We start from the raw sequence: 16613 nt of genomic DNA, 5'->3' as shown, positions 1-16613 counted from the left end.
GGTTTGTGGCTTATTTATAAGTTGTTGATTTAGTGAGTTTAGTTCAAATCATTTTATTCTTTGTTTGTAAAAGTACCAGGTTGGAATGAATATAAAAATTGTGTCCACTTTAGAAGGTACAATTGTTTTAATATAATTAGATATTGCTGCTTTTGCTTGTATCAGCTCATACAAATTCCCAGCTTTTGATTGGTGGCCTAAATGAGGCATCATTAAGAGGTTTACATGAATGGGAACCGACACGAGAATCAAAAACCATACAAGGCCATGCCATTAATTTGATGATCTTTTCCGTAATAAGATTCCTTAGCATGCCATTTATAGTAGATTTCAACAATAATTTTCCTGTTATTCCCTTTCAAGCAATTAAGACACAATTATGTCCACTTACAATTATGAGCTGTTGAAAATGTCGAGAGGTTGAGGTTGCCATTATTTTGAGACATTAATAATCTTACAGAATCTTATGCATACGCTGCATGCGGTGCAGAATAGCATGTGGTATGACCCTATCAAAAAGCATTATAGGTGTGAGAAATTGGCAATTGCAGGAAAATAACACTTAAGATGGCATCAGTAGATTACCTTGTTATGGCAGAGCTAATGATGTACTTTGCTGAAGTTTTTTTTTGTTTTTGTTTTACTTTACTTTTGTTGATTTCAGCAGTGTGTGTGTGTGTTTTTTCTGAAAGTCTTTGGTTGCCTTGTCGGCAGTTTTGTTTTTCATGCGTATAAAAAGCAATTCATATTGAGGCAGATTTCATCTTTCAATTCTGAAGGATTAATGATGTTCTGTCATATGGTGGTGAGTGATTCATATAGTCAGAAAAACATTGAAGGACACAGAGCAGTAAGCCTTTGTGATGGCGCTTAACGGTTAAGCCACTGACATTAATTATGACAATTATGATGAAAATTATGATGATGTTGGTGATGATAATGATAATTATGATAATATCATAGATGATGATGATGATGATGATGTTGATGTTGTTGATGATGATGATGATGATGATGATGATGATGATGATTATGATGATGTTTCAGGCACTGATGTTCAAGGATGGTAACCTGGTGGCTGGTTCCAAGGAAGCCCTGATTCAGCATCTGGTTCCCACAACAGAGTACAACCCTGATGTAAGTGTATGCGAACATAACAATTCAACATTTTTTAAGCAATTTAATTTTTATATAAATCATAGAACCAGGGTGTTTTTATGGATTATAAGAAATTTGTTTTACAATATGCCATTCATGAAAAATGTGAGGTTAGGAGATGAAGTAGGAAATCTGACTTACACTGAAACTGAAAACCTACCATACAACTGCATTGTTTATGCATTACCATGACATTTTTTGATTGAATATTTATCTTTCTCAAAATGTTCCAATATATCAAAAGCAACCATGTTAATTGCAGTTACAGTTTATCTAGATGTAATTACCTACCTGTTTCCCTTAAGTGCACCTGATGCTAAAAGAGGTTTGCTCATTAATTTAATTATTTCTTGTGAGTTGTGATCACACTATCTCCAGTGTTCATGACTAGTCTGGATGGGTTGCATTCTTGTGAGAGAGATGGTTACAATGAAACCTTTCTATACTTCACATAAATCTATCTGAGGAATGTATTCAACTTGCTGAGTTTTCTCAATAAACAATATTTATTCCCCATGCTATTATGGTTTGGTGTTATCAAATTTAGATGATATATGAATTTAAATACTATTTATACCATAAGATATATACCGTAAGATATAAAAATATGCACGAGAAGTGGGTATTTATGTGTATCTTATGGAAATTTATAACAGGAAATTCCCTTGATAATTTAAAGCTGTAAAACTGATTGTGCTAGTATTAAACACCTGAATAAAACAAAACAAAAATGTGAAAAATAACTGTTATTTTGGCGTATTTCCTGTTAAAATGCACCTGGAAAATAAATAGCTTTCTTAACTGTTTATTACTCTTCATCTAAGTTTATAAATAGTTGTTTCGCTCTTCATTATGACTTAAGGCACAAGCGTTTAAAGAAATTGATTAATTCCAGGCTTAACCAGTTTCCAAGTACTGATGTTATTTTTGATCTACTTCTTTCAGAGGACGTATGTTTTCACATTTCTGCTGAGTTCGAGGTTGTTCATCCGACCTCATGAGCTGCTCGGTGAAGTGTGTCAGGTAAATTAGGAATATTTCATGCTCCATTTGCATGCCTATGTGAGTCCAGGATCTAGGACTATAACACTTCAGTTATAAGTGTGTTTTTCAGTTCTTTCTATATATACAGTTGCGTGCAAATGTATTTTAAAGGTTAATGTTCAAACTGCCTTATGGCAGAAGATATTTTATCAAAATATTTTTTATTTCACTTTACAAGGTAGCTTTAGACATGTACCTGATTTATTACCGCATGTACTTTAATGATGTACAGTCCAACCTGCCCGAACGACCGCCTGTTAATAGCGACCAACAGTCAATAACGACCACACCGATTTCCTCCCGAACGATTTCACTATATATTGAACCTGCGAATAAAGCCCACCTGTGAACAAAGACCAACGACCACCCTTTTACATTCCCAAATCTCCATTTTGATAGCTTACAACGACCACTGCAATCATAAAAATCAACGATTTCGCAACTTTCAAAAAGCAAAATGGCCGCCAGGACGCTGCGTAGTCATGTGATACACATCTTACCAGTGGACTCGTCTGTCGCTATGGAGATATTTGCAAGTGACAGTTTATTGCACTTGATAGCAGTTGTTTGTTTAATTAACATGCATTGCTAATTGGTAGTCGTCTGCTTCTTTTATGCATTTGACAGTTTGTCGAAAGTGTAAAAACTTGCCTTTGTATTTAAGCGACTCGCGATTAATGTACTAATTGCCAAAAATATCAAAGACAAATTTTGAGCTTTCATAAACACATTAAGGAAATTAACGTTTCATATCATTTACGATGCCTATTGAAGACAAACATTTTGATAGTTATTCTTTTCTTAAATTTCTCCGTAATAAGACGTTCATAGATTATAGAAAAGTAATTGTCAGTTCAAGTTAACCATCATGGCTTCCAAGCGTAAGTTTTTGACGTTGGAAGAACGCGTTAAGGTCATTAGTTTGTTAGGTAAAGGACACAGTTGTAGAAGAGTGGATAGTGATCTTGGTGTAGGAAAAACTCAAATTCAAAGCATTTTAAAGTGATTTTTTTAAGTGAGTGTTTTGATTGTGTGTGTGTCTTGAGTGGAGGGGGACGGGGGTCGTAGTGCTTATTGTGTTTTGTTGTTTCTACTGGTACGTTGAATATCTGTCTGGAATCTTATTCTTGGATGTTTTCAGTCTTATATAAATATAAGATATCATTTATTGTCCATCATTGTCAACTTTACTGGTTGTGTAGTAGTGATTCATGTATAAATGTTTGCTATGTTATGTGTATTTTGTACTTTGTTCTTTGTAGAATTACATGTACATGAACGTATACATGTATGTCAATAGTTATTTATACAGTATATGATAAATAAAATAAATAATAAAAACATAAGGGAATAGAAATACCACATGTAATAAATATACAAATGTAAAACAAAACTGTGTTTTCAATCCTTTATTTCATTATACATGCATAAGTATTCAAACATTTAAACAATAGAGCACATACATAGATAAGGTACCTGTTAAAAAACTACTAGCATATTTTGCAAAGTTTGCGATCGACCCTGCGAATAAAGACCACCTCTGAACAAAGACCACAACAACCAAATCCCTTGAGTGGTCTTTATTGACAGGTTGGACTGTATTTGAATTACTGCTTCTTATTTATTCACAGATATAAAGCAAGTTAAATTTGCCTTATAAACTACTTAAGTTGTGTACAACACCCAGTGGCATTGAAGTGCTATGACATGCTGTCCTATGTTTGCAGGTGTGTACATTCCAACAGAACCTCACCAGTGACCACATACAGAAACAGAAGCTGGGCAAGTTTGGACAGAATGTCATCCAACTTCTCAGGTAAATCACAGCAACATGGTTACAATATGTGGAAATGAGGATGAAGGACATTTAACTTGATGCTTCAACAAAAAACCTCATCATCAGCACCATGTATCATCATCATCATCATGTCAAAGCAAATTAATATATCAATGTTAAAATATATTAAGTATTTTTTTTTCTCCTTGAATCATTATTGCAAATATCGCTTTAATTTTCTAATCAAGCTAGCCTGCTGAGGAAAAAATTACAAAAAGCCTGTCACCAGAGAGGTTTTATTGAGTTAACAGTATCATGAATTAGTTAAAATGTGATTTGAGGGATAGCTGGTGAAGTGATGAAATCTGTAAAAGCATTCCTCTGGGTATTAATTGTCAGGAAATTGCAGGCTGTGTTGCAAAAACAGACAACCCTAGATTGTCAATTACAAACAAACTGCACAAACATAAATATTTTGATTGGGTAGACAACATAGGAACACCAATCATTCAATGCTGCATGCAAATTGTCAGTTTGATGTTCTTTCTGTATGTGATTTCTTCTGCTTCTAGTCATTTTAAAATGACAATAATTGTGAAAGCCATTTATGGATTGAATATTTCATTTTTCTGCATTAAAATTACATGGACCTTTATTAGAGCGGTTAATGAACAATTTGCTTAAAAAAAATTAACTGGCTTAATTTTTTGTGAGTGTTCATTTATTACAATTAGGGGTTTTGCTGACAAAATTTTTCAAAGTGGCGAATTTCATTACTGACATCTTTACTGTAGACTTTGCTAATCTGTATTACAATAAATCTCATTTGGTAAATTACTGGAGCATCTGTTAGATCATATCCTGCATTTAACATTTGATTCATTTTCTGTAAATGGACTTTGGCTGTTATCCTTTGGCATATCTCGTTTTAAATATTTTCTACATTTAAACATAAAGTATTTCTTCTGTAAATGTGGACAGTTACTGTTCCTATTTAATCAAACCTTTACTCAATATTTCCTGTCTCCAGTGAGTGGACTGAGATGTTTCCGTACGATTTCCGGGATGAGAGGATGATGAAGCAGCTGAAGGAGATATCCCAGCGGGTACTGCGGGTGTACCCGGAACTGAGGCAGGACATGGGCGGCATCACCCACAACCTGCTCAATAAGGTAGGCATATGGGGGCATCACACATAACCTGCTCAATAAGGTAGGCACATGACGTGGGTTTGCTGCTTGGATCTTAAATTGTATTTGCAGACTGCTTTCTTGTGAGGTCACTGCACTATACCTGCGAAACAGTGTATCAGTGTTTCATATTTACAACTAAAAAAACCTACTTTTGTAGTACAGAACATGGTACATATTTGATCTAATGTTTTGTGACTATGAATTTGTATTCAAAAACTCTAAATAATGTATTTATCGTCTGACCTTTTTTTTCATGAAATTGTAGTAGTTTAGTATTCAGAACAATGGCTCTGTAATTAAGAAAACTCCAACGGCTTATTTCAGACACATAATGTCAGTAACATTAAATTATAAAGAAAATAATTCCATCAATTTCATCACTAATGTCAGTTTTGGGCTTTTTATATTTATTTTTTATCAGCATTATTGAAATTTTGAATGATCTGGCAACTAGGTAAGGTTTATCATTATCACTGTTAATTGGATCATTTCACCTGGTGGTTGTCTGCCAGTGAAACATATTAGCTTCCAATTATTTTTAAAGCGTCAAACTGTTCATATTCATGGTTTCGTGCATTCCAGATTTTAATTTTCTGAGAAAATTAACTTCCCTCTAAGCAATCTGGCATTTTTGTACACATGCTGAAAGGAAAAAATTATTTTATCATAGAAAATTTTCAGTAGGGAAGTCTTAGCATGTTGCAGGCATGCAATGTGAATTTGATTGTTCTCAAGAAGACACAGGGGCATGGTGTGCAGTTTTATTGCATTTTGTCAGGGGAAGGATTAGTTTTATTGCACTGTGCTGTCTACAGACTCATGAAGTGGTATTGATCTTCCTCAGTGGTTTGTTTCCCTGAAAACAAATGTTGTAGGTTTTTTGGTGCATTTGAACAGGCACATAATCTTTTGTTGACATCTGTTGTGTCAGGAAATCTATGTCTGCATATGGTTGAATAGTAAATTAAAATTGTGAATACTCATAACTAAATAGTGATAAACATGAACATGATTATGAATATTGACCTTTAATAGACATAAGCAGGAAATATTAGAAGCTCAAACTCTAGCATAATCCATGTAAAAACACACCATCCTTTGGCATTGGAACACTTGTGATTGTGATGAACAGACTTGCCAGGTAATGAGAGATGTAAAATCGACTTCCAAGACAGTTTTATGAATGTGTTGTATCTTATCTCTTCAGTGTAATTATCCGTGAAATGGGGCTGGTTTTGGGGCGATTACCTATCTGAGAAAACAATTAGGAAAAATACATACAAGCTAAGATTGAAAGATCCTTTGTACAAACAATGTGTTTTTTTCTGGAAAACTGATTAAAAACAAAAAAAAGTTCCAAAAAAATGGCATATGTCCATAGCGATACACTGGCAAATGCTGTCTGTTACTTCACTCATTGAAACAAGGAGGCTTTATCAGAATAATTAAAGAAGGCAAATACCTCCTCAGGCCCTTAGGCTTTTATGAAATTCTGTTGAGAAGTTATTTGGGTATCACTGAGGATGTTTAAGCTATCATAATGTTCTACCTCTGAGGGTTTATTTGACTTTGAGGTACGTGTTCAAAATATAACCAAAGCTCTTTTAAGAAGTTGTAAGCGAAATTGTCATAAGCAGTTATGTCATTTTTGACTATTTTTGCAGCTTGCTCAATTGAACCGCTACGAGGAGGTGCTCTCGAAGCTGAATGCCGAGGCCATCAAGCGTTCACAGACCCAGATCGCGCCAACCACAGACATCATGGAGGTGTGCCCCAGCCCCCTTAGGCTGGCAGAGCAGCTCACACACATTGAACTGGTGAGACTCATATCTTCCAGCCCTTTGATTTTCAAATTAGCTATATTTTTACTGGTCAACTAATTGTCTTTTTTCTGTTATAGGCAGAAACTATTTTTTCTAAAAAAAAACAAACAACGAAATAAGATTTCATTTGTTAACATACTGACGGATTTCATTTGTTAACATACTGCTATAGAAGGCATTTTAATTGCTAAGATGATATAAATGATTGTGAAGTTCAATCATTTGCTAATATCTTTTGAGAAAATATAAATATTTGCATACTATCTTAGGAGCTTTGTCCTTAATTTGTATGTACTTTGATCAATTAAATCACATAAAAGCAAACCATTGATTGCCTTCTTCAGGAGCGTCTGAGTCAGATAGGGCCGGAGGAGTTTGTGCAGGCGTTCTCTAAGGAGGAGACCTCCAAGACAGTGCCCGTGTACAGGGACATGAAGAAGACTCACAATCTTGAGGCATACGTCCAGTGGTTCAACAGACTCAGTTACCTGGTCGCATCAGAAATTTGCTCAGTATGTCTTTTCATATCACTAGAAATTATGGAACGTATTACCAGTATTACTGACACTAACAGTTCATTTGCAATCTTCAAAAAATCATAAATAATAGCCATCAACTTCCATGAATGCTTAATTTCAGTTATTGAATTCATTTTCTTGTTCACTCGTCATTTATTTTAAATAGCTTAAGATTATAAATGTATACAAAAGAATTGTTAAAAAATTGGTCATTAGTTTTAACTTGTAAAATATTTGATATGTCTGGGTCCTTTTCAGTTAGACAAAACAATCCTTCATATACGCTTTTTTTTTTTCAAAACGATTCTCTTAAATTCAATTACAGTTCAATTACATAATAAATACAAAAAATAACTCTGCCATCATCTGTTATCAGGCAGCATGTCATTAATGTTTGTAAATTAATTGTTGTTTCTCCTTTTCAGCATTTAAAAAAGAAAAACAGGGTTCGGCTTGTGGAGTATTTTATAGACGTTGCGAAAGAATGCATCAACATCGGCAACTTTAATTCCTTGATGGCAATCATTGCAGGCATGAACATGAACCCCGTGTCACGACTGAAGAAGACTGTAAGTGTTTCTAGATTTATGCAAGTTTCATTGTTTTAATCGCTCATTAAATTAATAGATCTATTAAGAATGCGGAGTACTGTAGTTCTTTCTAGGTTTTCACAAGGCATTTAAATAAATATTATTATCCTGGACTAAATTCGCAAAATTCATTATCCTGGTAAATTCATTAAAATGATATGCATAAATAGATTGTGCATCAAGTGTTTCATTTTGATAATTATATTGTACACAGATAACTTCAACATAAATTTCACAATTATTTTACCTCTATGCCAGTGGGCAAAGGTTAACAAGACCAAGTTTGGTATCCTGGAGCTGCAGATGGACCCGTCCAACAACTTTGGCAGCTACCGCTCGTGCATGAAGGCTGCCATGTGGAGGGCGCAGGGTGCAACTGACGCAAGAGAAAAGGTACGACTTACTGTATCTTAAAATGATAAAAAATACAGTGGTCATATGTGTTGGCAATATTATTTTCAAGTAAAATGTAGTCTGAACAATGCTTACAGCTGTTTTTACAAATTTCAAAGTCCTTTCAGTATTGCACATGCTGTCAATCTGTCAACTTTTATTGCTGTATTTCAGTCTCCATGATTCTTTTTTTCAAATTTTCTCTTAGCATTTCCCAGATGATTACAATGCTGACTATTGTGTTATATGTTCCATTTCAGATTGTGATCCCCTTCTTCAGTCTCTTTGTCAAGGACATCTACTTCCTGAATGAAGGCTGCCCCAACAGATTTGAAAATGGCAACATAAATTTTGAGGTATTTAACAAATCAACAATTAGTTGTTACTTAACGTTATTTAAAAGGAAAGACGAGCTGTTTGTAAATGTCCACTCTAGGTTGAAAGAAATCTTTTCAATAAAGTAAAAATAATATTTTGATAAAAATAGATGAAAACAGATTGTGTTATGGAATAAAGACCAACCAACTGTCAGACTGACGTTAACAACCCAATATGTGCAGCTGTCTTAGATTGGGAGCATCATATATTAACTGTTTTTCATTATATATCAACCAATGATATTCCGTTTTTTTTTCAGAAATTCTGGCAGATGGCAAAGCACATATCTGACTTCGTAACTTGGCAGCAAGTGGAGGTAGGTGACTTGACACTTGTTCTGCATTGCCCCGATTCTTAAGGATATTTTCTGTACTTATGACTTTCATAATCATCCAGAATTAACCTATGTGTTTCTGATAGTAAACAACTTTGTTGTAAGGCAACTTGTAGATATCGTCATGAGAAAGATAGGTAGATAATCAAGTCTTAAATGTCTTGTCTAATAATCAGTTTTATTTTCTTGAAGTGTGGGTCATGGCCAGATATGTGTGACTTGTATGTTTGTAAACAAGGTGGTCTTCTTTCCTATGCTTATCTGGGTGCTGATTTTTTTTGCAGTGTCCCTTTGCCAAGCACACCGATGTTCTCCACTACGTTCTAACCTCTCCTGTCTTCTCAGAAACAAGTAAGTACACAACAAGTAGAAGTCTCCCTTTAATGTCACAATTAACACAAAATTATGTGTTATATAATGAAAAATGACATTCAGAAAAAAAGTATTTATTAGCTCATCTATTTTTTGAAAAAAAAATATGAGCTATTGTCATCACCTTGGCGTCAGCGTCTGCGTCGGCGTCCGGTTAAGTTTTGCGTTTAGGTCCACTTTTCTCAGAAAGTATCAATGCTATTGCATTCAAACTTGGTACACTTACTTACTATCATGAGGGGACTGGGCAGGCAAAGTTAGATAACTCTGGCGTGCATTTTGACTGAATTATGTGCCCTTTTTATACTTAGAAAATTGAAAATTTTGGTTAAGTTTTGCGTTTAGGTCCACTTTTTTCAGAAAGTATCAATGCTATTGCATTCAAACTTGGTACACTTACTTACTATCATGAGGAGACTGGGCAGGCAAAGTTAGATAACTCTGGCGTGCATTTTGACAGAATTATGTGCCCTTTTTATACTTAGAAAATTGAAAATTTTGGTTAAGTTTTGTGTTAAGGTCCATTTTATTCCTTAAGTATCAAAGCTATTGCTTTCATACTTGCAACACTTACTAACTACCGTAAGGGGACTGTGCAGGCAAAGTTATGTAACTCTGACTGGCATTTGGACGGAATTATGGGCCCTTTATACTTAGAAAATTGAAAGTTTGGTTAAGTTTTGTGTTATGGTCCACTTTACCCCTAAAGTATCATAGATATTGCTTTCATACTTGGAACACTCGCAAACTATCATAAGGGTACAGTAAAAGGACAAGTTGCATAACTCTGGATGTCATTTTTACGGAATTATGGCCCTTTTTTGACTTAGTAACTTTGAATATATGGTTAAATTTTGTGTTTCGATCCACTTTACTTCTTAAGTATCAAGGCTATTGCTTTCAAACTTCAAATACTTTCATGCTATCATGAGGTTACTGTACCTGGCAAGTTGAATTTTACCTTGACCTTTGAATGACCTTGACTCTCAAGGTCAAATTATTAAATTTCTCTAAAATTGCCATAACTTCTTTATTTATGATTAGATTTGATTGATACTTTGACAAAACTACTCTTACCTGACATACCACAATAGACTCCACCCAAACCATCGCCCGTGCCCCCCCCACCCCCCCCCCCTATTTTTTATTTTTTTTTTATTTGTTAAGATCATCTCACAAATGACCACCACACCCTCACACTATACCCCCCCCCCCACCCCACCCCCCTCCCCAATTTTTTTTTTAAACGGTTAAAAAACAAAACTATTTATTTTGATTATTTTATGTTTGAAATACCGTCCATCCATCGCACCCAAGAATCCCCCCCCCCCCACCCCCCCCCTCCCCCCACCCGAATCCCCCCCCCCCTATTTTTTTTTTTTTTTAAGATCATCTCACAAATTACCACCACACCCTCACACTATACCCCCCCACCTCACCCCCCCCCCCCCAATTTTTTTTTATGAAACGGTTAAAAAACACAAATATTTATTTTTATTATTTTATGTTTGAAATACCGTCCAACCATCGCACCCAAGAATCCCCCCCCACCCCCCCACCCCACCCCCCCCCCCCCCCCCCCCCGATTTTTTTTTCCCTTTTTTTCGCAGTTTTGGAAGAAAATGTAATAAATGTCCACACCCCCACACAATGCACCGCTCTTCACTCCACCCCTCCCTCCTTTGTGATTGAAAATGAGAGTCCCTTCACCTTTAAAAAGAAAATAGATGAGCGGTCTGCACCCGCAAGGTGGTGCTCTTGTTTTTCAATTTCTTTCACGTGAGAGTCTTTAAGCTAAGAAAAAAAAAATCTTGTTAAATCAACACACAATAACACTTTTTAGAAGTTTCTTCATGGAAATTCCATTTTAATGTCCATAGTACAAACAAGTTATATTAAATTACCATTGCCAGGCAGTGTAAGCTGATACGTTTTTCTATCTTGCAGCGTTGTCACTGGCATCATACGAGTGCGAGTCTCCAGAGAACAGTTACGACAAGGAGAGACACAAGAAACTCAAGTATGTTCTTGCAAACTTGAGGCAAACTTATGCTTTTTTAATGTGAATTATTAAAATGGTCACATGTTTATTACTTTTTAAAAGGCTTTAAGATTTATCATTGTGTTCTATTTCTGTCCATTTCTTAATATTATTATCATTATTATTAGTAGTAGTATGTTCTTATGTCCCAAGTTAAAAAGACTAGATTTAATTAGATGTAATATTATATATTTATGTCCCTAGTTGTTCAAAGTCAAATAAATAAAGTTTATTATTTTATACCCTTAGTTGAACTACATTTCCTATCATGTTGTCTTAAAATTTAGAACCGATAAGATTATGCTTTGTGGTTTATTTGAATTTTATGTTACTTTTTCAGGGCTGAAGCTGGTTTATGACCACTTCATGTTGTGTTCATTGGGTGCTAAAATCAGGGTACAAACCAGGGACCATGGGGGCTGTATGAAATTACTGTAAACTTTCACACTTTCATCCAGTAAATTGCCTTACACATTGGTGGATTTCAGTGGATTGCAATTGAAGCAGACATTTTAGTTTACTGCAATCCAAACTGGGATATTATAGTGGATTGCTACCCACACTGGGAGATCAATCTCGGACATTTCAGTTGATTGTGATCCAAACTTGGACATTTTATTCAACTGTCACGCAAACTGGGACAGTTTAGTGGAGTGCATTGTTAGCATAGATATTTAAGCTCATTTGTTTTCATTAATGAGGCATAGTTATTCTTCATTTTGAATATGAAGACATCATTAAGGGACTCTAGCTTGAGCCACCAGGTGCTTTAAGAACTAAGTGCTCATAATTACTGGTAGATTACAGGCAGATTCAACCTGTAATGATTCATGTTTGTTCTTATTTGTTTTTATTTCACTTGGTTGACCATGGACCCAAACATTTCATTTCGGTTGTATTCATTTTTTTCTTATCATATCACTTTTTTACAACGGCGATAGGGTCTTGTTGTATTTTAATTGTCATGGTTGGGGCCTAACATTTATGAACAGTGTAATATCTTCATGAAAATGGCAAATGAATTCTGGTCAGTGTTTGAAACCAAAGCTGTATTTTTGGCATATTTTGTTAAGTATATTTTGTACATATGTTTGTTGGCTATATTTATATTGTTACAATATTTATGTATATTCGGTCTTACAGTCGGACCAATTTTTGTTTGTTCAGTAGTTTGCTATTGATTATGTATGAGATTAGCAGAACTGCTTACTGTGCCATTTTATTTCTTGCAAAAATAAAATCTTTTATGTCATGTTATTGTCAATAGCATGTAGAATATAGTCAATTCAAGTATCAATGTATGTTACAACTTACATGTTAATTTTCAAACTTTTTATAATAAATTTTAAAATAAACTTGAGATATGAACTAAAGAGTCTTAAAGTCTTGAAATATTTGGTAGACATAAAAATAAGACTCTTTGATGACGGTGTTCTTTGATTGGCTTATTTGTTTCAATGAAGACACGATCATTGATGAAATTTAAGACAAAAAACACAACAATTCCATTCAGAACTAAAAAAAACACAACATCAACTTATTTTGTGTTAAAAGTATTATTTCCAGATCATGATTTGTGAGTTCTTTGCACTTTTTAAAATGAAGATAAAACATGAAAAGAGAAAATGTCATCTTTTGTTTAATATACCCCTACTAGTATGCAAGGCAAGCAAGCTTAATAGGAATCACATGTCTTGTCTGTCTGTTATAAGACCTGTCTTAACTGAAAGTTCCCCAAGCCTGGAAGTATTCTGAAATGTGACACCATTTGTAACCTTGCTGAGAAAGCATGTCACACTCTTGAACCGCATTTCTAACTTTGAGGTCAATGACCTACATTAAGGTCAAAATACATATTAATTAAATTGTCAAAATTGGGCCTTTTCAGTGTGTATAACCATTTTGTGTGGACCAAACATGCAAACAAAATTTACAGTACAGCAATTTTTGAACTCTTAGGTTTTACAAAGCACCTGTAATAAAGTTAAAAACCATTCAATACTAGAGTCAAATATGAAACCATTTAAACATAATGCTTTTGAAACTTGCAATACAAACTCTTGTAGGCTTACAACGTTCTACATAACTGTGTCTTATTCTTAAGTTGTTCGCTTGCGAACAACTAAGGTTAGTACTACGCGTTGTAAGTCGGTCTGCTCTTAACAACGCTAAGCCTTATAACCACCGCATCTGTCGCATCCGCGCCAGAAAGAGTTGTATAATTTATGCAAGAGGTTTAAGTTGGTCGACTATATTTTTGAACGGAGCGTATATAGAAAAGGATCAATAAACAATGTTTGTATTATAATTATTATGCCCCTCTTCGAAGAATAAGGGGTATATTGTTATGCTGACTGTCGGTTGACCTGTAGGTAGACCAGTCTGAATGTCGGTAGACCAGTTCGTTTCCCATCAATAACTCGTCAACGAATTGACCAATTGGTTGGTACTTCACATGTGCCTTGGCCTTGGACAGGTGATAACCCCTATTGAAATTGGGGTCACTAGGTCAAAGGTCAAGGTCACTATCACACTTAGTGTGAAAATCGTTTCCGATCAATAACTCGTCAACAAATTGACCAATTGGCTTGATACTTCACATGTGCATTGGCCTTGGACAGTAGATGACCCCTATTGAAATTGGGGTCACTAGGTCAAAGGTCACTATCACACTAAGTGTGAAAATAGTTTCCGATCAATAACTTGTCAACGAATAGACAGATTGGCTTGATACTTCACATGTGCCTTGACCTTGGACAGTAGATGACCCCTATTGAAATTGGGTTCACTAGGTCAAAGTCACTATCACACTAAGTGTAAAATTGTTTCCGAGCAATAACTTATCAACCAATTGCCTGATTGGCTTGATTCTCCACATGTGCATTGGCCTTGGACAGTAGATGACCCCTCTTGAAATTCGGGTCACTAGGTCAAAGGTCAAGGTCACTGACACACATTAAGAGTAAAATCATTTCCGATCAATAACTCGTCAACTGATTCACCAATTGGCTTGATACTTCCCATGTGCATCTGCCTTGGACAGTAGATGACCCCTTTTGAAATTGAGGTCACTAGGTCAAGGTCACTGTTACAGACTAAAAGTGAAATCGTTTCTGATTAATTACTCGTCAACTGATTCACCAATTGGCTTGAAACTTCTCATGTGCATCTGCCTTGGACAGTAGATGACCCCTATTGAAATTTGGGTCACTAGGTCAAAGGTCATGGTCACTGGCACAATAAGTGGGAAAAGCATTTCTGATCAATAACTCGTCAACGAATCGACCGATTGGCTTGATATGTTCCATGCGCATTGGCCTTGGACAGTAGATGACCCTGCTAAAATTGGGGTCACTAGGTCAAAGGTCAAGGTCACAATAAGTGTGAAAATCGTTTCCGATCAATAACTCATCAACAAATTGACCGAATGGCTTGGTACTTAGATTACCCCTATTGAAATTGGGGTCACTAGTTCAAAGCCCTGTTTGGAGGGGCATATGTCTCCGACTGCGGGACACCTGTTTGTAAATAGTCTACTATCTGCTGCGTCTTAATGACGTAGTATTTTTGCTCAGCACAGGTCATTCATAATCTGAGGCTATTAATAGAAAATAAAACTATTGCTGATAAAACAGTATAGTGGGATGTTTCGTAACCTTGTTCATAGTTCATGCTACTATAGCGGGGTTAAATTTAATATGTCTGGAAAACGTTTTTTTGTTCTTTACAAATAGCAGTGATGTTATGTATTCACTAGTGCTAGCAATTCAATAGTAGAAGGTTAAGTTTGTGTATATTCTCAGTTCTCAATTTATAAAACGTTGAACGTCACCAATTACTACAGGTATACGATAGACAACAACAAAAATGCTTTATAATCGCTAAAACAATAATTATCTTATTGTATAATTATGTTGAATTTGTATATGGTGTCACAAATCAAAAGTTTTGTACAGGGAATTTCCATCATGAAATTATATTCTTAGTGAGATAGGTATTCAATATTCCAACAATATTCATTTAATATGATGGTGATTGCAAATGTCTCTTTATTCAGTTCTCATAAAAATTTTAATCATACTTTCTATGCTTTCAGAACTTCAAAAAAGGGCCATGTTGTTGTTATTTTGTCTAAGTTATTTCTATAATATAAATATGATGATAAAAAAAGCACACATATCTCAACCCCTGCGTTAAGACACACTCTTTATAAATTTGAATGGCTTGTGTTCATTTCAAACTTGCGAATAATTTTGAAAAATGAGTTTCGTCTTAAATTATGCAATAGCGAACAACTTCTGTGCCTTCAGCGCTTTGATTTATAATAAAAAATAGAAGTGTTGTTGCATGATAGATTGGAATGAAGCAAACAAATACCATGACCGTAATTTTTATATGAATATGGTGTGATGTTTTCAGTCTTTTTTTCCTGGGAAGCACAACTAGGCTTTGTTGCTGTTCTACTATTATTTAAATTGTGTGAATATTCAGCGAAAACAAACAAGTCTGTGTCATTGTAATAGTATCTAGATGTGCAGTAAAACCATTAAGTAAAACCATAACCGATGACCCCTGATTTTCTATTTATATTGAGCATACCTATCTGACATACTTTTCTTAAAATGTCACTGTTAAATAAAACCTTGAAGTCTGCTCCAATGTTTCCAGTAAATTAAACCAAAATAGTAAAATGATTATATAGTTAAAGCACAAAACTATGAACACTTATGGCTTATTTATAAACACATATAAGAATATCACAATATCTATACATATGATTGTGCACAGTTATGGATAAGATCATATTTCGTTTTGGTTGTATGTCTGCTCTTAATAGCTGCAGTTGTTATGTGCATGGCATGCAGATAGCTCCATTGCCGGTCATAAAAAACGGTAGGAAATGTTCACAATTCTAAGACATCCAATCCAATAAACCCTAATTAAATTATTATTGGGGAATGAACATCAAGATGAATTAACTGGAGCATAACA

At 34.9% G+C, this 16613-nt stretch overlaps 1 protein-coding gene across 4 annotated transcripts in view; it reads left to right on the top strand.

Moving 5' to 3' along the window:
- The window catches only part of LOC127868663 (ras-GEF domain-containing family member 1B-like), a 128049-nt gene extending 114809 nt beyond the window's left edge, over nt 1-13240 (top strand). For all 4 annotated transcript variants that reach the window (XM_052410600.1, XM_052410599.1, XM_052410602.1 and 1 more), the window contains 13 exons: nt 1048-1137; nt 2104-2181; nt 3930-4018; nt 5010-5151; nt 6837-6989; nt 7340-7507; nt 7939-8082; nt 8362-8496; nt 8757-8852; nt 9134-9190; nt 9493-9559; nt 11528-11600; nt 11962-13240. In XM_052410600.1, coding sequence (XP_052266560.1) covers nt 1048-1137; nt 2104-2181; nt 3930-4018; nt 5010-5151; nt 6837-6989; nt 7340-7507; nt 7939-8082; nt 8362-8496; nt 8757-8852; nt 9134-9190; nt 9493-9559; nt 11528-11600; nt 11962-11980 — 1311 coding nt within the window. In that variant the 3' untranslated portion in view covers nt 11981-13240. The remainder of the gene's footprint in view (nt 1-1047; nt 1138-2103; nt 2182-3929; nt 4019-5009; nt 5152-6836; nt 6990-7339; nt 7508-7938; nt 8083-8361; nt 8497-8756; nt 8853-9133; nt 9191-9492; nt 9560-11527; nt 11601-11961) is intronic.
- Nucleotides 13241-16613: the final 3373 nt, after the last annotated feature.

This window comes from Dreissena polymorpha, chromosome 2 (assembly GCF_020536995.1).
Source record: "Dreissena polymorpha isolate Duluth1 chromosome 2, UMN_Dpol_1.0, whole genome shotgun sequence".
Classification (NCBI taxonomy): Eukaryota; Metazoa; Mollusca; class Bivalvia; order Myida; family Dreissenidae; genus Dreissena; species Dreissena polymorpha.
Note: the sequence above shows the minus strand (reverse complement) of the source record. Positions and strands in the feature narration are given on the sequence as shown.